A 27,452-nucleotide genomic window follows, 5' to 3' on the forward strand; every position below is an offset into this window, starting at 1 on the left:
GAGAGGGGGCTGTAACTTCCACTTCCTACCCCCCGTTTCGTGACAAGCCCTGACAGCGGATAATAGGAAAGAGCTGGAGCTCGTCCTCGCTCACATCGGCAGAATTCATGTCCAGCTGTATTTCTCCTCTATAATATAACTGCACATCCCGTGTTATCACCTGCACCGGGATCGCAGATTCATTCACATTTCATGTGTATTTTACATGAAGGGTTAATATACCACTGGAGAAACTGACACAGCAAAGAGCGGTAAATAGGAATGTGTGACTTGTGTGCGTTATTTGGTGGTCTGTACTCACCGGGGCGGTGATCTGTAGGAATCTCCTCGTTACTCCGCTGATCGCCCCTCACATTTTTCTCTGGAGAATTAATATTGTTCAGATCTTTATCCGGATCCAAAAACTGCAAAACAAAATATTGTAAAAGTCCCCGGGAATAATGGAGATAAGATCCGGACATGTGAGGTCTGTGGTCAGCTGTGATCCTGCCGTCTCCACCGCTCTCATTACACAAGTATAAAACATCTAATACTGGAGGAGAAAACAAGACTGACCACAAGGAGGTCACAGCCGTCTACACCTCATAGGCAGGGGCTGACTGGCAAATTTTGGCCTAGAGACTAGCACACCAGTGCGGTCCAGGAGTGGCGGCCCATCCTTAAAGTGAACCTGTCATCAGATTTTATATAAATAAAAATATAAATATAAAGTACGGCCACCACATTTAAGGCTTCTTTTCCAGTATTCTAGTAAACTGTATGTATTTACCAAGTCTTTCTGCATAGTACAAAAAAATAGATTTTATTATACCTGGTCCGGTCCTATTGGCGTCTCTGGGCTTGATCCGATGCCTCTTCTCTTTGTACAATCGCCATTGGGCAGAGCACAGAATTGTAGTGCGCATGTGTCGGCTTTACATTCGGGTAATCAGCGCTCTTTGGCCTTACCTAGCCCTCGGCAGAGCAGAGACAAGTGACCTGTGCAAAAGTGCGATTGGGAAACACCATATGGATGACGTAAGACACATCATCCACAAAGTAGAAAAAGACAATGGTTATTGTAGGAAGAGAAGAGGCCCCGGGGACATACAGCTTACTCTAATGCTGCTAAAGCTGTGTTAAAGGTGGTGGCCATACTTTATATTAGGAAACCTGGTGACGGCTCTACTATTGTCTGCCTGTGGAAAAAACGGTCATCACTCAGACCAGTTTGTATGAGCATTTGTACTGGTCAGGTGTAGTACATATTGTGTTTACGTATCTTTCAGCCGGATATGTAGATAAGCAAGGTACACTGGGCTTTTCTACACTCCTATAAATCAAACATATCCCCAAAGTAAAGGTGGTCACAGGTCTGCTAGATACTGATAAATGACACAGGGAAACAGCGCCAAAATCAGAACGACATTGCAGTGATGTTGCTCGGCACTTGCGTAGTGATGTTCTATGCTCGGCCTGCAGTAGGGGCTACTGCGCAGACTGGAGATCTCTGCTCACTACATGAATGGCGCAGGATGTGTCATCCACATCAATCAGAGCAAGAGGACATGATCCGGAGCAGAGAGGACGGACAGACGCCGCAGTGAGGATGCCTATCGGACTGCACCACCTTAATTACATAAACAAGGATGATTGACCTTAGGGAGATCAACATCCAGCACCACGGAGACACCATCACGTGTTTCTCAACGCAGTGATTCTAGAACAAGGCCCCCCGGGAAAACATGCAAAACGATGAGGGGCAAATACCCCGAAACAGCTGTCTGTGGATGGATACCATGTTTTGGCATAGGCAGTTTCCTTGACTGGATACTGCCCTTCCCGTGGTTGTTCCTTCCCGGTGAAAGACCTGGCTAGTTTCCTGCCAGCGTTGAGACATGTGATGGTGTTTCCGCGGCAGTTCTGTTTTGCACCACCTTAATTGACATTCAGCACGGGAGCATATGAAATGGTATTTTGGTGGTGCACAGGGGGGTGTCAGGATCTGATAGACACATTTGTAAAATACAGTAAAGAAACCGTTAAAGGTAGTGGCATTTGTTCATAGGGTCCAAAACTGGTGACAGGTTCCCTTTAATAATGAGCAGAACTAAGCAGGGTCGGACTGGGGTGTCTGAGGTCCACCCTACAGCTACATGCAAATATCTATTAGCTGCTATGCCCGTTATAGTTTAGCGCTGACTGTAAAGCACAGGTGGTTCCTGCACATCTCCTGTGCACACACAATAACTCTACAATTACAGTAGTTTGCAGTAAGGGGGATCTTTGGTGACAAGTTATCACCGATCCACAGGTTCGGTAGGTGATAACTTATTGATCGGCGGAACCAGACCAGTAGAAACCGCACCGATCGGGAGAATGAGGAACTTTTATCCCTGACAGGGCACTTATATGCCCATTATACAATGCAGCGGAGGGTGGGATGTGTGACCGCAGCTCCATTCATCCTATGTGGAGTGGGATGTGTGACCGCAGCTCCATTCATCCTCTGTGGGGTGGGATGTGTGACCGCAGCTCCATTCATCCTCTGCGGAGCAGTCAGATAAAAACAAGCCTAGCGCTCGCAGCCACTGAGGGAATGAATGAATCAGGGGTCGAGTCGGACCTGAGCTCCAGTGTAATGGAGGATAAAGGTTGCACATTTTGCCGATCAGTTTGGGTCCCAGCAATCAGACCCCACTGATGAATAAGTTATCACTTATCCTTAGGCCATGTTCACACTTTCAGTATCTTACATCAGTATTTGTAGCCAAAACCAGGAGTGGGTGAAAAATGCAGAAGCGGTGCCCGTCTTTCTATTATACTTTTCCTCTCATTTTACTGATTTTACAATTCCTGGTTTTGGCTTCAAATACTGAGGTAAAAAACTCACCAAAAACTGTGTGCACGTGGCCTTAGTAAAGGAGATTACTTGTTTTCACTGGAGAACCTCTGTAAGTGCATATTTGCTGCAGTGCAATAGTCAGAGGACAGCGAGGGGTTAAACATTCAAATCTTTAAATTATTGGAAATAAAGAATCTTCCCCATATTGAAAGAAAGAAAAAGTGACCTCCATACATAACACAATCCACTATACCATGACCAATAATATCACATACAAGGGGGAAATACCGCCACACCATGACCAGACAACATATTACCACCACATACTGTAGTGACCGAATACAATCACATACAAGAGAGTAATACCGCCACACCATGACCAGATAACATATTACGAATACATAGTGATCAAACACAACCACATACAAGAGAGTAATACCGCCACACCATAATTAGACCACACAGTAACCAAATGTTACCACATACAAGGGAGAAATACCACGACACTATGACCAGACTACTAAATAATACTACATACAAGAGACAAATACCACCAAACCATGACAAGACCACATATTACTACTACACAATGACGAATACTACAATAAATGATCATGAATAAAAACCAATAATACTAATAACATTAATATTACCATCAGTGCCATTATACACAGGAGCTCTGTATACAGTGTCGGTGTACAGGTAATACAGTGATCACAGATGACTTTATAAACAGGTGATCTGTATATAGGTAACGGGTCCCCCATCCCTGTGCCGTGTAGCAACGTGCCCCCCCATCCTTGTGCCGTGTACCAACAGTCCCCGCATCCTAGTGCAGTGTAGCAATGGTCTTCTTCATCCTTGTGCAGTGTAGCAATGGTCCCCCCATACTTGTGCAGTGTAGCAACGGTCTCCCCCCATCCTTGTGCAGTATACCAACGGGCACCCCCCATCCCTGTGCCGTGCAGCAATGGGTCCCCCCCTTCCTTGTGCCGTGTACCAACGGTCCCCCCCATCCTTGTGCAGTGTAGCTATGGTCCCCTCCATCCTTGTGCAGTGTAGCAACGGTCTCCCCCCATCCTTGTGCAGTGTACCAACGGGCACCCCCATCCCTGTGCCGTGTAGCAATGGGGCCCCCCCTTCCTTGTGCCGTGTACCAACGGTCCCCCCATCCTTGTGCAGTGTAGCAATGGTCCCCCCCATACTTGTGCAGTGTAGCAACGGTCTCCCCCATCCCTGTGCCGTGTAGCAATGGGGCCCCCCCTTCCTTGTGCAGTGTAGCTATGGTCCCCCCCATCCTTGTGCAGTGTATGAATGGGCCCCCCCATCCTTGTGCCGTGTAGCTATGGTCCCCCCATCCTTGTGCAGTGTATGAATGGACCCCCCATCCTTGTGCAGTGTAGCTATGGTCCCCCCATCCTTGTGCAGTGTGTGAATGGGCCCCCCCATCCTTGTGCAGTGTGTGAATGGGCCCCCCCATCCTTGTGCAGTGTGTGAATGGGCCCCCCCATCCTTGTACAGTGTGTGACTGGGCCCCCTCCATCCTTGTGCAATGTGTGAATAGCCCCCCCATCATTGTGCAGTGTATGAATGCTCCCCCCCCATCCTTGTGCAGTGTATGACTGGGTCCCTCCATCCTTGTGCAGTGTATGAATGCCCCCCCATCCTTGTGCAGTGTATGAATGCCCCTCCCATCCTTGTGCAGTGTGTGAATGGGGCCCCCCATCCTTGTGCAGTGTATGAATGGGCCCCCCCAATCCTTGTGCAGTGTATGAATGCCCCCCTCCATCCTTGTGCAGTGTATGAATGCCCCCCCCCATCCTTGTGCAGTGTGTGAATGGGCCCCCCCATCCTTTAGTAATGTCCTCATTCCAGTCCCCTTCCTGTCCCCTATTATGCCGTTGTACACACACACACACACACACACACACACACACACACACACACACACACACACACACACACACACGTTATTCTCACCTGTCCTCCATTCCTGCGCTGTCCTTACCTTATCAGTCCGAAGGCTCATAGACCACTCCATGATCTCGTCCGGTGCACGGAGCCGCCGCCGCAGGATGCCATCATAGCTTTACTGCAGGTAAATGCTTTGCGGCTCCGTAAAGCATTTAACTGCAGTAAAGCCATGAAGTCACCTGCAGCGACTGCTCTGTGCAGAGGACAGAATTATCGAGGGGTCTGTGTCCTGCAGTCTAGAAGAAGCAGCTGGAGGCACTGCGGGAACGAGGAGAGGTGAGAATGATTCTGATCCTGAGCGCTTACATACAGCCCTGCACGTCCTCTTCTCTGCTGTTCTGGCGGCAGTGTGATGACGGCCGCTGTGTGGGTGCGGGGCTGAGCAACTCCTCCGCCTCAGTCCTGACACCGGCCGCACTGTTCAAATGTACGCGCGTCTGAAAGATGCGTGTACATTTGAATAGCGGTGCGGTCTCCAGGACAGGTCTGGGACTTCCGGAGTGCAGGACCTACGGTGGTATCACATGACTGTCTGTGATGTCACCACAGGTCCTTCTGCAGCCATGGAAACTGCAGCGATGGTACGGAACTTGTGCTATCGCTGCAGTTTGTGATTAATAGGCTGGGGGCCCATCAGAACATGGGGACCCTGCCCAGTCTGCTGCACATAACCACGGCCCGAGAAACCGGCGGCCCCACGGCGCTATACTCTGCCCCGCACTGTGTAAGGCACAGGGGCCCACTGAGGGCCCGGGGCCTACCGGGGTATTCCCCGCTACCCCGGCGGGCCAGACCGACCCTGGAACTAAGTATGCTGACATCCCTCTATATACAGTATGAACACAACACACACAGCTCCCATATATACAGCATGAGCCCACACAGCTCCTTATATACAATATGATCCCTCATAGCTCTTTATATACCATAAGCCCCCACAAAGCCCCCTATACACAGCATGAACCCACACACAGCCCCTATATAGAGCATGAGCCCCCACAGCTCCTTATATACAATATGAGCCCTCACAGCTCCATATATACCATATGAGCCCCCAAATAGCTTCCTATAAACAGCATAAGCCCTCACAGCTCCTTATATACCATATGAGCCTCCACGTAGCTCCCTATATACAATATGAGCTCTCACATAGCTCCCTATATATAGGATAAACATCTACATAATCTGCTATAACAGTAGGAGTCCTCGCATAGCCCCTATATACAGTATAAGCCTCACATAGCCCCCTATATTCAGTATAAGCCATTACATAGCCTCTTATTTACAGTATGAACCCTCACCTAGCCCCCATACACAGTAGGAGCCTCTACATAATCTGCTATTTACAGTATATAGCCTCACATAGCCCCCTATATACAGCATAAGCTTCATACAGCCCCCTATATACAATATGAATCTCTACATAGTCCGCTCTATACAAGCACACATTCCATACACATATTAAAAAAATGCACTCACACACAACACATACCTCTCTCACGTTCCTCCAGCGCTCTGCTCCGGTCTCCAAGGCTCCACTTCTTCGTGGAGAATTGAGAATCCAGAAATACTTAATTCAGCCATTTCATAGACTCAGTTATATAGTTCAGTAGATGTGAACTAACACACATATTTGTGAGTGCTTTTGTTTCTTACTAACATGTATATATGTATATTGCATATTCAGTGATTTTTCCTTAGACACAGTATAAACTAGTATACTGTATAGTATATTATATATATATATAGCTTGAAGATGGCTGCCGCTTCCTGTTTTGCACATGGGACGATGGAAAAAGAAATTCCTGGAGCCTGGACTGACCAATCCAAGGAGGATGTGCAGATCTCTCTACGTCATGAAGCCCCGCCCTGCGATACTTGATTGGACTAAAGCTTTTGTTTACACCCCCTTACTGCTCGGTCTAGAGTTTTTTCAAATAATAAAGACCACTTGGTTAGTGCCAGTCATGGAGATAGCTATAACTGACTTGCTGTCCGTTATTATTTAATTTCACGTGCACACATGATATTTTAATTTGAAACAGCAGTCAGATCCCGAGAGATCCTTTGAGTTTCATCATCATCATCATCATCATCATCGTCATTTTAACCTTGACAGGTTCTCCAATTTCAAATTCGATTCAAGTCTTGACTTGTTTGTTTGATAACTCCGAGCCCTTTTTCCAAAAATCATTGATCTTCGGTTTTGTTCTATTTTTCCCCCCGATCACTGCATTATAACATTTTCTGCTTTTGTATAGGATTGTGGTGCCGATGAATGGGGGATGTGTAAAATCAGTGAAGGGGGTGGGGGACTTGGGGGAGCCAGAGCACGACACAATTTTTTTTTCCTTAACTTTATTTCCAGATCTTCCTGCAGTCAATCACAGCGCAGCAAACATCCACAAGGTTCAGACGGAAGGGTTTCTGTGATTGGCTGCCTAAGTCACATGCCCATGTGCATATAAATTTCGGACATGTTGCATCGGCGCCATGTTGTGAATGTGAAATGTTAGGGAAGGTGCCAACACCAGTACTGCTAGACAGCTTAGCTAGGGGTTTAATGCTAGGTAGTTGCGATAGAAAGGAGAGTGATAGTTTAGAATAGGGACATGCAGTGTAGGGAAAGGGGTGTGTGTGTGTGTGTGTGTGTGTGTGTGTGTGTGTGTGTGTGTGTGTGTGTGTGTGTGTGTGTGTGTGTGTGTGTGTGCGTGCGCCACGAATCTGCACATTTCATGATAGAAATAGGGATTGGTACTTGCAGTGCCTGCAAAGGAGATGCCAGTGAAGCATGTAAATAGGTACTGCTACGTATTAGTGCCAGCTCAAAAGTATGCAAACACATTGATAGGTATTGCTAGTTAGCACTGCCTGGCCTGCTGTAAATTTTCTAGACAACTTGCTATAAAAAAGTTCTTGCCAAATTTAAATTACCTGCTCAAAATTCCGCAGTGAAACACATTTATAGTTATTGTTAGTGTGGAGGTCACCTGAGCTGTAGTATGTTTGTTTAAACGTAATAAGAATATCTGTGTATATAACTAATCAAAATGTAGATGTAGATGCAAAATTATCTGTCTGTCTATGTAGCAATTGCACAGACCTATAGTATAATTCAAAGTTGTATAATCATGAAGGAGTTAACCAAAGATGATGAAGCCAGAATGTGAAGCTGTAAGAAGTGTTATCAGTAATGTTCACATAGAAGGATTGTACGGGAGGCAGGCAATGTGATGTAAGAAAATGGGGAGTGAAAAGCACTCCTTGTTAACTTCAAGGTTATTCATGCTTACGGTATAATTGGATCTATCTTATTAAACTAGTTCAGTTGGTGACGCTGGCTGAAAAGAGAGCATGTCTGTGTTCTTTGTCTTATATACATTGATATATATATATATATATATTGGCACTGATATACAGCTAATACGGCATCGTCTCTGGATATCCCAAATGAGGACTCCATTAGCAGTCTTCAACGCAAATTCCTCCCTTGACATTAGTAGTGCCTGCTGAAAATTTGCTTGTCAACAAGCTAAAAATGTCTTCTTGGCACTTTTCCATGTCTACTCCAAATGAGTGCAGTGAACAACATTTGTAAGTGGTACTTTTTAGTACCTTCACAATATTGCCAACTCAGGCAGGAAATAAATTATCTTTTGTGTCAAGTGTCTGACAAGAGTGGGCGTAGGTTTGCGAAAAATCAGTTTTAAAGGAGAAGGGTACATCAAGCATAAGTGGTAAATCACGACGAGGTTTTCGTGGAAGGGGGAATAGGTGGGCTGTTGGGAGGTATATGTGTAGGAAGTTCTGTTAGTTAAAGGTCTAGTGTGCAAACACTGTTACAGAGGGGACGATTGGAATGAAAATAATAAGAGTCCAATCGTCACTCGAGGTCCTCCGGGCAGAAGGCAAAGGTACAAGGGGACAGGTGGATGGACACAGCAACTAAGGCTGCTTTCACACCTTCGGTTTTAGCAGAGCCGGCCAATCCGGCTCTAAAACCTATGCAACGGATGCGGCGACAAAACCGCATCCTTTGCATAAGTTTTTTACATGCGGCCCGTCCGGTTTTTGCCGCTTGCAGCAGGCTACCGAGCATGCGCAGTGGAAAAAAACACATGCGGCGGCCAGATGCAGTGTTCGCCGCAGGACGCCGCATGCGGCGTCCATAGGCATGCATTGCAAATCGCGCCGCATCGGCCGATGCGGCGCGATGCAGTTTTTTTGCCGGACAAAAACGTGCCAGGCAACATTCCATCCAGCCGCCGCATCGGCTAAATCTGTCGCATGTGGCAAAAACCGAACGGAACGCAAGCCCATGCGGCACAATACGGCACTAATGTAAGTCTATGCAAAAACAACGCAACCGGCGGCAAAAAAACGGTTGCGTTTTTTCTTCAAAGCGCCGGATTGTGCCGCACAGGAAAAACCGGATGTGTGAAAGCAGCCTAAGAGAGATAAATAAATAAGAGTCAGTGGTGTTAGCTTCAAACCACCGTATATACGTTGTGCCCTGTTACAACACAGGGGCACAGGGTTTAGTCCCGTGCGTACAGGGCATGGACGCTACAGGTTATGGTCACGTGCGTACGGGGCATGGCTGACCAGGTATGCAGCCCAGTTACTGTCACTGGACTGCCAGTGTAGGAAGACGTTAGAACAGGAGCTGACACTACGGAATTGGAACGTAGGCTCAGGATGAACCAAAACCCAGGATACCTGATGCCTCTCAGCCAGCCGCCTGGAGCGACGCACAGGTAGCGCTGTGTAGTTGACCAATCCCAATGCAGGGGATAGAGACGGGACAGGAGGGGTTTGGGGCTCAGGGGAACCTCGAACCGTAACATAACCCCCCCGTCTAGGGCCCCCCACTAGATCGTACCCGCCCCCGTCAGTTGTGCGACACGGGCAAATCGCTGCCCATGCCGCACAACCTCGCTTAACTCCATCACACGCACTTACCTGCTCTGCGACATCGCTCTGGCCGGCGAACCGCCTCCTTTCTAAGGGGGCGGTCCGTGCGGCATCACAGCGATGTCACACGGCAAGCGTCCCATAGAAGCGGAGGAGCGGAGATGAGCGGGACGTAACATCCCGCCCACCTCCTTCCTTCCGCATTGCTGGTGGAGGCAGGTAAGGAGATGTTTTCGCTTCTGCGGTGTCACACACAGCGATGTGTGCTGCCGCAGGAACTAGGAACAACATCGCTAATAAGCAGAGAACGATTTTTTGTTTCAGGACGACCTCTCCGCGGCAAACGATTTTGACCGCCTTTGCGATCGTTTAAGGTCGCTCATAAGTGTCACACACTGCGATATCGTTAATGACGCCGGATGTGCGTCACAAACACCGTGACCCCGACGATAATTCATTAACAATATCGTAGCGTGTAAAGCCTACTTTAGTCTCTGGATGGTAGGAGGTGGAGAGATTCAGCTCTATCTCCAGCACAGAGCAGAGCTCTGCCCAGGACCGAGAGGCGAATTGGGGGCCCCATTCGCTAACGATCTTGTCTGGCATCCCATGCAAGCAGAAGACATACTTGATGAAGAGGGAAGCCAGTACCCTGGAGGATGGTATATGTGGCAGAGGGATAAGGTGAACCATCCTGGAGAAATGGTCAGTCACCACCCAGATAATCCTATTGCCCTTGGACTGAGGAAGATCCCCAACAAAGTCCATCCCCACCATCTCCCAAGGGCGGTCTGGCACCGGGTGAGAATGCAATAGGCCAGTGGGTCTCTGCCTGGAAGGATGGTTTGTGGCACATGACAAGCACGCCTGGACTTATTCGCACACATCCTGTGCCAGTCGTAGCCACCAAAATGATCTCTCTAGGAGCTCCTGTGTTCTCTTTACCCCAAAGTGACCTCCTAACTTGGACGTGTGAGCCCAAGACAGCACATCCACTTGCTGTTCAGGAGGCACATAAGTCCATCCAGGGGGTATCTGGTCCAGAGACACAGGAGAGACTGCCCTCAGGCTTTCAGGGGGGGAAATGAGGCAAGGCTCCTCCTCCTCTACATAGACGGACCTAGACAGCGTGTCCGCCCGCACATTCTTTTTCTCCCAATAAGAAATGGAGGACAAAGTCAAATCGGGAGAGGAAGTTGGACCACCTGGCTTGCCTGGGGTTCAGGTATTGGGCGGACTGCAGGTATAGCAGGTTCTTATGGTCCTTGTATACCAAGAACAGATGCTTTGCTTCCTCAAGTAGGTGCCTCCATTCGGAGAAAGCCAGCTTCATAGCCAGCAGCTCCCGTACTCCGATGGAGTAATTTTTCTCGGCGGGGAAAAACATCTTCGAGAAGAGGAAACAGGGACGTTTTCGCCCCTGGGGATCCTTTTGATAAAGGACGGCCCCCGCACCTACTTTAGAGGCATCCACTTCTAGGATGAAGGGCTTCTCCACATCCGGATGATGAAGGATGGGAGCCACAGAGAAATGGGCTTTGAGGGAGGTGAAGGATTGAGAGGACTCTTGGTTAGGGCTACTAGGAGCACGAATAAGGTGGAGAAGTGAGGGATGAACTGGCGGTAATAGTTCACGAACCCCAGGAAACGCTGTACAGCTTTCAGCAACCGGGGTTCGGGCTAGTTCATAACAGCCTCCAACTTCGCAGGATCCATAGCCAATACGGAGGTGGAGATGACATACCCCAGGAAAGGCATGGACGCCATGCTCGAAAATGCATTCTTTCAACTTGGCATAAAGTGCATTCTTGCACAGCCGACCTAGTACCCGTGCCACGTCCTACCAGTGAGTAGCTTTATCTGGAGAGAAAATAAGGATATCATCCAGATAAACCACTACAAAGTACTGGAGCAGGTTGCGAAAGACATCGTTCACGAAGTCCTGAAATACTGCAGGGGCGTTACACAATCTGAAGGGCATGACAAGGTATTCATAATGACCGTCCCTGGTGTTAAAGGCAGTCTTCCACTCGTCACCCCTTTGGATCCTGATGAGGTTGTAAGCCCCTCGTAGATCCAACTTCGTGAACACCTTTGCCTCCCACAACGGTTTGAATAGCTCAGAGATTAAGGGGAGAGGATACTTATTCTTGATGGTAATAGCATTCAATCCCCTGTAATCTATACATGGCTGGAGATCGCCTTCCTTCTTCTGGACGAAGAAGAAGCCTGCTCTGGCAGGAGATGTGGACTTTTGTATAAACCCCCCTGCAGGTTATCCCTGATATACTCAGACATGGCTTTAGTCTCGAGTACCGAAAGGGGATAGACCCTACCCAGAGAAGGATTAGATCTATCGGGCAGTCGTAGGGGCGATGTGGGGATAGTGTCTCTGTTGACTTCTTGGAGAACACAACCGCGAATGAGTGATAGTGCCGCAGAAGCTTGGCCAAACCCAAGGTTTCAGCAGAAAACACCCCCCCTATGGTTTTAGACTGACAGGTTCCCATGCATGTGGTACCCCAGCTAAGGATCATCCCTGTGACCCAGTCAAACTGTGGGGAGTGCTGTCTCTGCCATAGGAGTCCCAACAAGATCTCATTAAACCCATCACCAGAAATGAGATGATCTCCCGGTGACCCGAAGGCATGTTGAAGGTCACCAGGATGGTCCAGTGAGAGATCACCTCAGGAAGGATGGACCCATTGATGACCCTAATGGGAATGGGCTTTGGCAACATAACCAGGGGCACCTCGTGCAGACGGGCGAAGGTGGAGATGAAATTCCCATCTGCACCGGAGTCTACGCATGCCTTAACAGGTAATGAGGTGTCATTATATGCCAAGGTGCCATTATATGTTAATTTAGAGGGCGAAGCAGGCGTGTTCAGTGCCCCCCCTCTAACGGACACTAGACACGGCCATTACCCGACCTCTTAGGGCACTGGTTGGCATAGTTACCTATCCGTTTGTAGGCAAAGCAAATTGGGTTTGCCACAGACGTTTTGGACGTGGCACCTGTCTGCCCGATCTCCATGGTAACAGGTCGGGATTCAAAATGCGTGGCCAAAGCCAATGGGCTGGAAAAGGAAGGGGCTAACCGCACACGAGGACAAATCTGCGCACATTCTAACTTGTGCTCAGAGAGGTGCGTGTCAATCCTCGTGGCGAGAGATATCAAGGCCTCCAGGGTAGATGGTATCTCACTGGTGGCCAAGGCAGTCTTCACATGCCCCGACAAACCTTTCCAGAACACCGGTAACAGAACCTTGTCCGGCCACTCGAGTTCAGCAGCGAGTGTCCGGAACTCGATGGCGTAAGCCGTTATCGGTGATGTACCCTGGACCAGGTCCAGGAGATGTAAGGCAGAGTCATGGATCACTTGAGGACCAAAAAATGAAGCCCTTAACGCCTCCAAGAAGTCAGTGGCCCGGTTGGTCAGGAGATCTCCTTGCTCCCAGAGTGAAGTAGCCATGCCAGTGCTCGATCAGCAAGGAGCGATATCACGAACCCCACCTTGGCTCTCTCCGAGGGATACTTAGAAGCCAAGAGCTCCAGGTGTATCGAGCACTGGTTTATGAAACCCCGACACGCCTTACTGTCCCCAGTAAACTTATTAGGAAGGGACAGGCGTGGCTTGGCCTTGACCGCAGAGGAGACTGGGTTGCAGTTTGTTTGAGAAGAGCTGCTACATCCAAAACTGGAGCAGACTGCTTTACAGCCGAAAGGCGTGCCTCCATTGTTGGATGTATCTCTGTAGTTGCTGATTGTCCGCCATTTCCGGAGGACCTATGGTGCGAGCGTAATGTTACGGAGGGGACGATTGGAATGAAAATAATAAGGTTATGTGCCCACGGGACAATGTACCTGCGGATATATCTGCAGGTATTTCCGCAGGTTCCCGCAGCAGCTCCCCGGAATCTGCAGCTATCTATTGCTGCGGGATTCCAGCGAAATATCTGCAGTAAACCTGCGGACATTCGTGCGAGCTACCTGCGGAAGTCCTGCCCTGTATCTCCATAGTGGAGAGGCGGGAATTCCGCAGCTATTGCCGCAGGAATAATTGACATGCAGTTACGTGCGGCTGCGGGACATCCGCAGCATGTTCCGCAGCCGCACATACTGCAGCATGGACACAGCACTCCCCATGTCCCATAGGATAACATGGGGAGTGTTTGTACATGCTAAACCCTGCGGCTTTATCTAGAAAATCCAGATAAATCCACAGGTATTCGCGGCAAAATCCGCGGGTACATAGTTCCGTGGGCACATAGCTTAACAGTCCAATCACTGTCCAAGGTCCACCGAGCAGATGACAAAGCCAAAAGGGGACAGGTGGATGGACACAGCAACAAAGAGAGATAAATAAATAAGGAGTCGGTGGTATTAGCTTCATACCACCATATATAGGTTGTGCCCTGTTACAGCACAGGGACAAAGGGTTTAATCACGTGCGTACCGTGACACGGACGCCACAGGGTAAGATCACATGCGTACAGGGCACGGACGCCACAGGGTAAGGTCACGTGCGTACAGGGCACGGACGCCACAGGTTATAGTCACGTGACCTGACCAGGTATGACCAGGTATGCAGCCCAGTAACTGTCACTGGACTGCCAGTGTAGGAAGACGTTAGAACAGGAGCTGACACTACTGACCCTGGGTGTGCTGACCGCGGGTGTTTTGGCTTAACAGGCACTGTTCGCCTAGCCCTTCCTAACATTCCTACACACATAGAACCACACACACTCCTACCACAGACACTGTAGGATGAAATGGCGCTTGAACCCAAACATACAGCACAGCCTGCTGACTGAGCTGCCGTCACGTAGAATAACGCTCGCGCGCCGATGAGCGTGGCCACAGAGTTTCTATGGCCTGAGCCCTGCCCCAAGCCAAATGCTATGTGGCATACAACGGCCGCCATGTCACCGCTGACGTCATGACGACCAATCAGCCGCCACTGCCAATCAGCGGCCGCCGCGTCATTAGTGATGTCACGCTTATGCGTGGTAGTGGGAATCCCGCACTTAGAATCTAAGAAAGCAGCAGGAACCCGCGCATTAACGGTAGGGCGGAATTGGAACTTAGGCTCAGGATGAACCACGACCCGAGATACCCAATGCCTCTCAGCTAGATGCCTGGAGCGACGCACGGGTGGCGCTGTGGAGTTGGCTGATCCCAATGCAGGGGATAGAGACGGGACAGGAGCGGTTCGGGGCTCAGGGGAATTCCGAACCGTAACACACTGGCTCATCTTATCTCAAGAGAAATGAGAACAACTTCCGTTACCATACAGCCTACTCTACTAGATTTCTTTGGCAGCCACACATCGTTTCAACGTCAAAATGAGGCTGATAAACATGTGCTAGAGTGGATGGCAAATGCTGCATCAAGTGGCCTCTCCTCCTCTTCCTGCACTTCACAAACAGTTCATTCCTCAGAGTTGCCACCATATTTACACTTGTTTCCCCCTCCGTCACAAATTTACAACCAGCAAACTGACTGTGGTGAAGCACACATAGTCTGCAGATCTGTTCACTCATTGCTTATCATGGACATTAACCCCTTCACCCCCGGCCACTAAAACACCCTAATGACCGGGCCATTTTTTGCAATTCGGATCAGTGCAACTTTGACAGGTTATAACTCTGGAACGCTTCAACGGATCCTGGCGATTCTGAGATTGTTTTTTCGTGACATATTGTACTTCATGTCAGTGGTAAATTTAGGCCGATATTTTTTGCGTTTATTTGTGGAAATTTAGGAAATTTTGCAAAAATTTTGCAATTTTCAAACTGAAAATTTATGCCTATAAATCTGAGAGATATGTCACACAAAATAGTTACTAAATAACATTTCCCACTTGTCTACTTTACATCAGCGCAATTTTCGAAACAATTTTTTTTTTCGTTAGAAAGTTAGAAGGGGTCAAAGTTAAATCAACAATTTCTCATTTTTCCAACAAAAGAATTTTTTTTAGGGACCACATCACATTTGAGGTGACTTTGAGAGGCCGAGGTGACAGAAAATACCCAAAAGTGACCCCATTCTAAAATCTGCACTTATATATGAGTGCAAGCCAAAAATACATACTATATATATACTTATATATAGTATGTATTTTTGGCTTGCACTCATATATATATATATTAGTGCTCACTTCAGTTATCCTATTCAGTTATATGTAGTTTTTTTTCTGAATGTGAACACAGCTCCGCCCCTTTCGGCCATGTTTTTTCCATCTCCTATATAAGAAAGTCCTTAGTTACCCCTCTCCACCCATAGCAGTTTTTAATTGCAATGAGATGACACACAGTTAGGGTCACAGAGCTAGGGACCCCAATATAGAGATATACCTTGACGAGGTTTTGGGGCTCAGTTACATTGATCAATGCGATTGCTAAATATCTCCTTTTTCCTAATATTCATAGCAGGTATGCATTTCATTATTCACATGTTCAAATTAGCAAGTAGCATTTTTCATTGTATATTCCAATATTTTTCCATATGCTTGAGGCATTATACCATTATCTAAGTTTGATGTGCAGCCTTATTCTTATATATAGCTTTACAGGAGCAGCAGGCAGGATGTTGCACAGATCAGCAGAAGACCCAGGAAGGACCCAGTGATGGAGGCAGATGTGATCGGGCCAGTGAAGACCTCGGACGAACCAGTGAAGGCAGGTAAGAGGACGTCGAGGGGAGAGAGGAGGGGGATACCGGAGAAGCAAAGAAGGAAGGAAGCAGAATAGAGATGACAGAGGAGGCAAGCAGATCGCGTGCGGAGCAGACCGGGATGTCTGGGGGCAGATCGGGGCGTGGGGGGGGAAGATCAAGGCGTGGGGGGGCAGATCGCGGGGGGCACGTGCAGGGGCCATAACGGGAGCGCGCAGGGGCCATAACGGGAGCGGAATACTCACGTGGAGCAGGAGCAGAAGCGGTGACATCGGCGACGGCAGCAGCGGTGGCGTGGTACCATAAGTACCAGCCACTGCACGCTGCAGACATGTTGGGGGAGGCTCCCCAGACCTGCAGAGGCCTGGGAAGGGCGGCCACCTCCAGATCAGACCGCCCCACTGCACACTGATTGGAGCGATTGCGCGTCATAGCACGATCGCTCCAATCAGTGCTGCAGGGGCTGGGGGCGACATGTTTGAGATACCTATGATCTGCTGTAGCTGCTACGGCATCTCATAGCCGGATCTCACAGTATCGCACTAATTCGGGCATTATTTTTGCCCAAATCAGTGCGAATGATGTGGTTGGCGGTTCAGATTTGAACAGCCAATCACATCGATTGTCGATGGGGGTTGGCGATGCCACCCCCCCTGGGGTCAAGCAAAGGTCCCCTGCTGTAAGAAACAGCAGGGGACATCATTTGAAAGCCGTTGCTATGGCCACGGCAATCAAATGAAGTTTAGGCCGTAAAATTACATCCCTGGTCGTTAAGTCACGTTACAATAGGACGTAATTTTACTGCCCGCGGTCGTGAAGGGGTTAAAGTTCTGCTCCAAAGATTCCCAGACTCAAGAGGAGGAAAGCATCTGCACCAACGCTTCAAATCTATGTCAGTTGAGGATCCCCACCCTCATCAACTGATGTTAACATCCAGGGGTGGAGGTGATGATGATGAGACTCAAATACCTGAGGGGCACACGTACTGTAATGTGATGTGATGTCAGGAAGAGGAGTGGGACAACATAGAGCCTGACGATGAAGTTGTGGATCCCACTTGGTGTGAACCCAGAGGCACTCAGCAGCGTAGTTCATCAGATAAGGAAGAGGAGGAAGCCTAGGAGGTTACATTGGCAATTCTCAAATGGAGTCTTCATCATCTGTGTATGCAAGGGCAGCAATGTTGCCAAACTAGGGTGAAAATGAGTCACTCCAAGTCTGATGATGTCGATACAGTCTACATGAAAAAGATACCCTTTCTTTCCACATTACATGCGCAAAGAGATTTTCAACCGTGAAGTGCCGCCAAAGGGCAGGTTCTCTTCACAGAGGTCTTTCCTGCAAGTGCCCCCTTTGCTGCCCCCCATACAAAAATGTAGTGATGCAACTATGAGAAGCACTGCATCCTCAGCCACAACTCTGGCTCTATATGGAGAGAAGGTATGCACACCAGTGACTATGTAAGGTGAATATATGAAAAGCAGAAACTGTTGTGTGAATACTGACATGAAAAATCCAATAGCTATATGCCTGGGCCCCATTGTGATATATACAAGAACCAGCCCAGATCCCATCCTGCTAGTCCTCTAATCTGCTCTATATATTTGTGTGCTCCTTAAGGGGTGCACGCGTGTGGGGTGCCTGCATGCGTGCCATCTTATGCAAAGTGCCATCGTTGCTAAGTGTGGAGCAGTTATTTCAATGGCCCTTAGTCAGGGCAGGAGGCAGGTAAACTAATCTTTGACACCTTCTGTTTCAACCATGACTATTATTTCTCTCTCTATCATCCTATCTGCTTTTACTGTCCACTTTCACCGCCCCGTCCCCCCTCCATCACCACTCATCCACATCAGCCCCTCTCTCCTCCCCTCTCCTATCTATAGCTCCCAGGCTCTTTCCACCTATCTTAATAATCTCAATCTAACATGCTCCAGGGTCTTGCAGAAGAAGCCATGCCACAATTCCAAAAACCATCTGCTCTTTCTCCATTTACTGCTACTTCTCTCAGGCGATATCGCTCCTAATCCCGGTCCACCCCATGCCAACTTTACCTACTCCCCCACCTCCCATAGAAACCCTGCTTATCTCATTAGCATTAGTTGTACACTCTCATTTCTCTCTTTTAATTGTGCTCTCTGGAATCCACGGTCTGTGTGTAACAAGCTTCCCTACATCCACAACCTCTTTCTCAATAATTCTCTTAATCTGCTAGACCTCACTGAAACCTGGATTCAGGATTCTAAACCTACTTCCCCTGCCGCCATTTCTCACGGTGGTTTACACTTTTCCCATTCACCAAGACCTGAAAACAGACATGGTGGTGGAGTCGGCTTACTCCTGTCCCCACAATACACGTTCCAGGTCATCCCCCCAGCTCTATCACTCTCATATCCATCTTTCAAGGTTCACACCATCAGGCTCTTCCATCCCATCTCCCTCAGAGTAGCGGTCATATATCATCCACCAGGCTCACCCACCCAGTTAATTGACCACTTTTCAGCCTGGCTGACGCACTTCATGTCCTCAGAATTACCAACCCTCATCCTAGGAGACTTCAACATCATCATGAACAGCCCCTCCTCCCCATCTGCATCCCAGCTTCTATATCTAGCCACCTCCTTGGCCTCTCGCAGCTCTCATCCTCTGAGACACATGAAGATGGTAACACCCTTTGTCAAGGTGTGCGATGGCTACATAGACAGATAATTATGCATCTACATCTACATTTTGATTATTTATATACACAGATATTCTTATTACGCTTGAACAAACAAGCTATAGCTCAGGCGACCTCAACACCTTGACCTGGTCTTTATCCGCCTCTGCTCAATCTCTCACTTTGACAACTCACCTCTTCCCCTCTGACCACAACATTCTCTCTCTCAAGCTCACAAACCCTCGTCCCCCCCAGCACATTCCCACCTATCACACATTCATAAACCTACAGGCCATTCACTCTCAGACACTTACAAACTCTCTACACTCATCACTCTCCCCCATCTCTTCCCATTCCTGTCCTGATCTGGCTGTAAATCACTACAATGACACACTCAGAAGAATCCTAGACCAAGTAGCACCCCTCACCCTCAGAATCTCCAAACACAGAGTAAAACAGCCTTGGCTCACATCGCAAACTCGATTTCTCCAGCGATTCTCTAGGAGTGCCGAATGCCTATGGAGGAAAACCCGCACACCAGAAAACTTCATCCACTACAAGTTCATGTTAAGGGCCTACAACGCTGCCCTTCACCTCGCCAAACAGACCTACTTCACCATCCTGATCTCCTCACTATCCAACAATCCAAAAAAGCTCTTTGACACCTTTCACTCCCTTCTCAGTCCCAAAGTACAGAACCCTATCACAGACCTTCATGCTGATGACCTGGCCTCATATTTCACAGTGAAAATAGAAAACATCTGCTGAGAGATCAGCTCCCAGCCACCAAGCGTCATGAATCCCATCCCCCCCAACATCCCATCCAGCTCACTTTCCACATTTGACCCAGTCACAGAGGAGGAAGTCTCCAGGCTCCTCTCTTCTTCTCGTGCTACCAATTGCCATACTGATCCCTTCCCCTGACACCTACTCCAGTCTCTATCTCCGGTTGTCACTACTCACCTAACTAAAATCGTCAATTTCTGTCTCTCTTCTGGTATCTTCCCCTCCTCCCTCAAACACTCTACCATTACTCCATTACTAAAAAACTTTCTCTTGATCTATCCTGCCCAAGCAACTACAGACCAGTCTCCAATCTCCCCTTCATCTCCAAACTCCTGGAGCACCTGGTCTATTCTCACCTCACCCGCTACCTCTCCACTCACTCTCTTCTAGATCCTTTACAGTCTGGCTTCCACCCTTTACAATCAACAGAATCTGCCCTTGTCAAAGTGACCAATGACCTATTGAAAGCAAAATGTAATGGTGACCACTCTCTGCTTATCCTTCTTGACCTCTCTGCCACCTTCGACACTGTTGACCACCATCTCCTTCTCTCTATGCTCCATTCTATCGGCCTAAAGGACACTGTGCTTTCCTGGTTCTCTTCCTATCTTTCTGGCCGCTCATTCAGTGTATCATTTGCTGGCTCCACATTTTCTCTTCCTCTCACTGTTGGGGTCCCTCAAGGTTCAGTCCTTGGCCCTCTTCTTTTCTCCCTCTACATTGCCCAAATTGGAATGACCATCATCAGATTTGGCTTTCAGTACCATCTTTATGCTGATGACACACAATTATACACCTCATCCCCTAAGTTCACCCCCACTGTTCTACAGACCACCAGTGACTGCCTGACTGCAGTTTGCAACATCATGTCTGCTCTCTATCTGAAACTTAACCTTTCCAAAACTGAACTTCTTTTTTTCCTTCCGTCTTCCAACCTTTCTAAACCCGACATCTCCCTCTCTGTGTGTGGCACAACGATAAGTCCTAGGCAGCAAGCCCGCTGTCTGGGTGTTATACTTGACACTGATCTCTCCTTCATCTCCCAAATACAATCTCTTGCCCGCTCCTGCTGCTTGCACCTCAAGAACATCTCTAGAATCCGCCCCTTTCTCACAATGGAAATGACAAAAACACTCACTGTGGCCCTGATCCACTCCCGCCTTGAATACTGTAACTCTCTATAAATTGGTCTCCCCCTAACTAGACTCTCTCCTCTACAGTCCATCCTTAATGCAGCAGCCAAGGTCACCTATCTTGCTAACTGCTACTCGGATGCCTCTGCTCTGTGCCAGTCATTGCACTGGCTGCCCATATATCACAGGATCCAATTCAAACTGCTTGTTCTCACCTACAAAGCTCTCCATAGTGCAGCACCCCCTACATCTCCGCCCCCATCTCTGTCTATCACCCCACCTGTTCTCTACGCTCTTCGACTAACATCCACACTAATTCGAACCTCCCACTCCCGGATCCAAAACATCCTCCGAGCTGCACCAATCCTCTGGAATGCTCTACCCCAAGAAGCTAGGACGAATCACAACTTACTCAGCTTCAGACGCACCCTAAAAGCACATCTTTTTAGGGCGGCCTATCACACTCCTTAGCCAAACTAAATTCACATAGTCCCTCCACGCCTTCTCAGAACATAACCCCATGTCAAACTCCAAGGCACCCAAATGCATCTCAAGGATAAGCACTTTTACCTTGCCCCCCCCCATCTCATTGTAGATTGTAAGCTCTCACGAGCAGGGTTGTCTTTTTTTTCCCTCTAATTATTGTATTTTCTATAAGTGTCACTTGTTTGTATATGATCCTCCTGAATTGTAAAGTGCTGCGGAATATGTTGGCGCTATAGAAATAAAGATTATTATTATATAAAGACCCCCAGACTGGGCCCCATTGTGATATATAAGAGAAACAGCCTTGGTCCCATCCTGGTACATTTTTTCCCAGCATGGGCCCCATTCTGATATATATGTCTCCCAGCCTAGGCCCCATCCTGGTATATAGGTATATACTGTATGTCCCCAAGCTTGGGCCTCATCTTGATATATAAGACCCCAGCCTGGGCCCCACCCTGGTATATATGTTCCTGTGCATGGGCCCCATCCTGGTATATATGTCCCCGAGCCTGGGCCCCATCCTGGTATATAAGACCCCCAGCCTGGGCCTCATCCTGGTATACAAGACCCACAGCCTGGGCCTCATGCTGGTATATAAGACACCCAGCCTGGGCCTCATCTTGGTATACAAGACCCACAGCCTAGGCCTCATGTTGGTATACAAGACCCCCAGCCTGGGCCTCATGCTGGTATATAAGACCCCCAGCCTGGGCCCCATCCTGGAATATAAGACCCCCAGCCTCGTATATATGTCCCCTGTGTTGCATTAATATAAATCATAGGCTCACCTAATCCAGCAGGTTTTGATGGGTGCAGAACGGGCAGGACATCAGAGTCCCGGCGCTCTGCAATGACATCACCACGCTGTCATCAGCAGCAATGCAGGAAGGTCATGTCTCCCGGCACGGACGCACAAATTAACTATATCGGCGCACTGCATACCTGATATAGTTCACAGTAGCTTTGGTTGGGCTTGTGATAAGCACGGGGCCTGGGCCACCGCACCCTCTGCCCCCTGGCAGCTACACTACTGAGTGTCCTCCTCACTGAGACCTCCGGCCGTGATACTGTGATTGATCACCTCATCCACTGGTCTCAGATCCACAAGCTCCAGAAGACAGAGCCTCCACAGCACACAGTGTGGCCATGTTTGATCACTGCGACTACACATGAGCGAGTACCATAATATTCGTAATCGTGATACTCGTAACGAGCACTTTGTAATACTCGCATATTCGTTCTGAATATCGAGTACAATGCAAGTCAATGTAAAATACGAGTAATTTTCTGCTGAACCCAACAAACATGTCTGGGGGCCTGAAGAAAAGGCTGAAATGGATGGGAAATTAATTAAACTGAATGGGGAGAGCCTGGAGAATATGCCTGCATGCATTTCTGACTCACATATGGTTTCCGGGATCCACGTGGCTTCAGTCTATCGGTGCCCTTGCAGTCTATGTCGCACTGCCCTGGCCAGCACCGCAGTGACTCACACAGCAATGTGTGAGCAGCTGTGGGATGATGAGCGCCAACATCGGGATGACGAGCGCCAACATCGGGAAGCTAGCTCAGATCATTACCTGCTGTGATGATCTCCGCTGAATTTGTGACGTCAGCGCTCGTCACTGACTTCCATGACACCGCTTTCTCAAATCAAGACTCGGGGACTGCCTGAGACGGTGACCAGTGGTGACGTCACGGGCTCATGGGACAGTTCGCATGAGAACACGGCAGCCATGGAACTCAGTGACGAGCGTTGACGTCATGAGTTTAGCCGAGTTCATCAATGCAGGTAATGAACTCAACTAAACTCATGACGTCAGCGCTTGTTATGCCCTGTAGTGACCTGGCCTGACCTAATGCTGTTAGCTCAGGTCACTGCAGTGCTCTCCCAGACAATGGGGAACATTCTATTCTTCATTGACTGGGACAGTGAGTATGGTATGGATTGTCACGGGACCCCGTTATTGGATTAAGCCGGACCCAAATTTGTTTTTTCTTTTCAATAAATTGGTGAAAGAGGGAATGTTTTGGGGAGTATATTTTTAAATAAAAAAATGTTTGTTGTCTATTTTTTTTTAGTACTGACTGGGTTAGTAATGCCGGGTATGTGATAGATGCCGAGACATCACTAATGCCAGGGCTTGATGCCAGGTGACATCATATAATACCCAGTTTGCCACCGCACCAGAGCAACGGGATGAGCTTGAACAAAGTGCCAGGATTGGCGCATCTAACGGATGCGCCACTTCTGTGGCGGCTGCGGCCTGATATTTTTAGGCTGAGAAGTTTCCAATAACCGTGGACCTCCCTAGTCTAAGAATACCAGACCACAGCTGTCTGCTTTACCTTGGCTGTTTATTTAATTTGGGGGGGGGGGGGGGGAGCCCACGTTTTTTGTTTTAAATTATTTATTTAATTTAAAAGAACAGTGTGGGGTGTCCTCTGTCTTGGATTACCAGCCAAGATAGAGCTGCCGTGGTCTGCGGGATGCAGCTGCCTGCTTCAGCTCAGTTGTGTACAAAAAATAGGGGTGATCCCACATCATTTTTTGAGGAAAATAATTAATTTGTGGCTTAAAACAAAACTAAACACCCTTAAGTGCCACATGAACGGCACTAATGAGTGCAAGATTACAAAATGCAGGGGAGTGGGACATTATATATGTCTTTCTATCTATCTATCCAGCTATATATCTTTCTAGCTTTTGACTTTATGTAAGCCTCTTTCCGTTTTTGTTGCTGTCCACAAAAAAACCCCGAAAGGCACACTGATGTAATACGGACCATATACAGAACGGAATGGATGCAGTTGTCACATGGATGTGCATTGTTTAAAAAAATTAACCCTGTGGCCTGAGTCATGGATGACGCAGCAAGTCAACAAACCTCCAATGAAAAATAGTAGTTAGGTTGGAGTAGCAGTCCTGTCCTGGTTTGTCTGCCACTGCACAATGTGCATAGTGTTTACACAAATTAGCCCTATGGGCTTAGTCATGGTTGATGCAGAAAAGAAAAGGATTTATATGGGAAGGGGTGGGAAATTAACAGCAGTAGTCAAAATGAACATTTTGGGGGAATTTAGTTTGGCTTGCTCTCATCTGGATGATTGCAAACTGTGGAGAAATCCAGTCCTTGTTGAATTTAATCAGAGTAAGTCTGTCTGTATTTTCTGTTCAGAGGCGTGAGCACCTGTCAGTGAGAATTGCCCCAGCAGAACTGAAAACACGCTCTGACATCACATTAGCAGCCGGGCAGGCCAGCACCTCTAAGGCGTATAAGGACAGGTCGGGCCAAGTGTTCAGCTTGGACACCCAATAATTAAAGGGAACTGAAGCATCAGAAAGGACGCAGGTATGATCACTTAAGTACCCTTTGACCATGTTGTGCAACTTCTCCCTCCTTGGCATTGTTACAGGCACAGATAGACCTTGCTGATGTCCTGACTTATTGAAATTGGTCTAGTTTACGTACATTTTCCCCCATCTTTGTTGGACCTGGTGTTGGTGTGTCTCCCCATTAATCCTTGGTGTTGAAAAGAGCCAGTAACTCTGCCATCAGCGTTGTCTGAAGGTGATTTTTTCATCAACTGATCTACATCGAATCTCTTGAAGGATTCCATTGTGCAACCCTCTGGTGACTCCAAAAGCAGAAGGAAATTTCTCCTTGTACCGTGGGTACAGAAAGGTGGCCAACCAATATAGGTTGTTGGATAAAATGTGTCTCATGCGAGGGTCTTGCCACAAACACTTAGGAGCACTTTGCACACTTCGACATAGCAAGCCGATGCTTGCGATGCCTAGCGCGATAGTCCTCGCCCCCGTCGCAGCTGCGATATCATGGTGATAGCTGCCGTAGCGAACATTATCGCTACGCCAGCTTCACATGCACTCACCTGCCCTGCGACGTCGCTCTGGCCGGTGACCCTCCTCCTTATTAAGGGGGTGGGTCGTGCTGCATCATAGCGACGTCACATGGCAGGCGGCCAATAGAAGCGGAGGGGAGGAGATGAGCGGGACGTAAACATCCCGCTCACTTCTTTCCTTCCGCATAGCTGGCGTGAGCCGCAGGACGCAGGTAAGAGATGTTCCTCGCTCCTGCGGCTTCATACACAGCGATGTGTGATGCCGCTGGAACGAGGAACAACATCGGTCATTTCCAAATTATGGAAATGACCCACGCTACACCGATGATACGATTACTACGATTTTGCGCTCGTTAATTGTATCAAAAAGGCTTTACACACTACGAAATTGCCTGCGACGCCGGATGTGCGTCACTTTCAATTTGACCCCACCGACATCGCACCTGCGATGTCGTAGTGTGCAAAGTGCCCCTTACACATGAACTGTGCCTTGTGGGCCAATCTACAAACAGGCAAAAGTTCTGTGTCCCCTCCAGAAGGAACAATATCCACGTCTCCTCACGCTGACCTGCCTCCTCCTCATCCACCTCCTCCTGTCCAGCCCATCCATGCCGGACAGACATGAGGCTGGGGTTGAGAGTCCCCCTTGGTAGCACAGAAAAACAAGTCTTCTTCCTCCTCATCACCCAATGTTGCTTCAGAATATTGGCTGGGCTGGGTAGTATCACCCATTGGAAAATCTGGCTCCATAGCCACATGCTGGGCACTCAAAGCTTCCTCTTTGAGATTATGCAGTGATTGTTTCAACAGACACAGCAGCAGGAAGGTTAATATAATAGCCTGATCACCGCTCATGAGCTTGGTGCAGTACTCAAAGTTCTCAAGAACCTCACAAATGTCAGCAATCCCCACCCACTCAACAGTTGTTATGTGTGGTGGCTGACTCTCAGTCTGCGGGCATGTTAAAGCTAGTATTCAGCTACTGCCATCTGCTCCTCAGTAATCCTCACCAACATATAGAATGTAGAATTCCAACGCGTGGGCAGGTCGCACATAAGTCAGTAACTTGGCAAATTAAAGCAGTTTTGCAGCACTGTAAGATCAGCAAAAGTGGTAGAAGAATGGCGGATAAGGGCACTAATTCGGCGCACCTTCTCAAGTAGGCACGGCAAGTCGGGTATGTCTTCAGAAATTTCTGAACAACTAGGTTCAGCACGTCAGCCATGCATGGCATGTGTACCAGCTTGCTGATCTTTAATGCCACCACCAGGTTCCGTCCATTGTCACAAACAACCAGGCCGAGTTGGAGGTGCAGCAGGGAGAGCCACTGATCGGTCTGCTCTTTTAAACCTTGCCACAGCTCTGCTGAAGTGTGTGGTTTGTGACCTAAACAGATCAGATTCAGCAGAGCGAGTTGCCGATTTGCCGATGCGCTGCTGCACAACTCCTAGCTTGGCAGTGATGGAGAGGGTAATTCAGCAGAGGATGAGGAGCAGGAGAAGAAAGGGAGACAGAAAGTGGCGTATGATGAGCCGGAAACGCTGGTAGAAGTTGGGCTCGCTATTCTTGTCGTCCCTGCCCACAACAACTTGTCCACGTGTCTGTTGTTAGGTGGACCTCCCAGGCTACGGCGTTGGTCAGAGCACGGTTGAGATTGTTTAACACGTGCTTGTGTAACGCGGGGACGGCACAACGGGCAAAATAGTGGCGGCTCAGAACACTGCATCATGGGGCAGCCACAGCCAAGAGATCACGGAAACACTCTGTTCCCACAAGCCTAAATGGCAACATCTCCACAGCTAGCAATTTGGCAATGTGTGAGTTTAGGTTTCATGCCTGAGGACGCATTGCTGGGTATTTACGCTTCCTTTGAAAGATCTCAGGCACGGACGATTGGACGCTTCGCTGGGACAAGGAAGTGGATGTGGTTGATGTTTGCTATGTCTGTGCAATCACACCTTGTGGGAAGGATATATGAGCGCCTGGTTCCTGGACAGCAGATTGTGAGGAACGTAGCACAGGCGACATGGCAGTGGTTTGACCCGCAGACACAAATTTGGTACCCTCGTGTTTGGCCCACCTACTGGGGTGCTTGGCTGCCATGTGGTTCCACATACTAGTGGTGCTCAGATTGC

At 48.5% G+C, this 27,452-nt stretch overlaps 1 protein-coding gene across 1 annotated transcript in view; it reads right to left on the reverse strand.

The window, feature by feature from the left end:
• Positions 1-27,452, reverse strand: part of LOC142259452 (uncharacterized) — a 583,478-nt gene that overhangs the window by 66,763 nt on the left and 489,263 nt on the right. The window contains exon 16 of the mRNA XM_075331872.1: positions 302-404. Within this exon, the coding sequence (XP_075187987.1) occupies positions 302-404 (103 nt within the window). The remainder of the gene's footprint in view (positions 1-301; positions 405-27,452) is intronic.

The sequence above is a fragment of the Anomaloglossus baeobatrachus genome, chromosome 1 (genome assembly GCF_048569485.1).
Source record: "Anomaloglossus baeobatrachus isolate aAnoBae1 chromosome 1, aAnoBae1.hap1, whole genome shotgun sequence".
Classification (NCBI taxonomy): Eukaryota; Metazoa; Chordata; class Amphibia; order Anura; family Aromobatidae; genus Anomaloglossus; species Anomaloglossus baeobatrachus.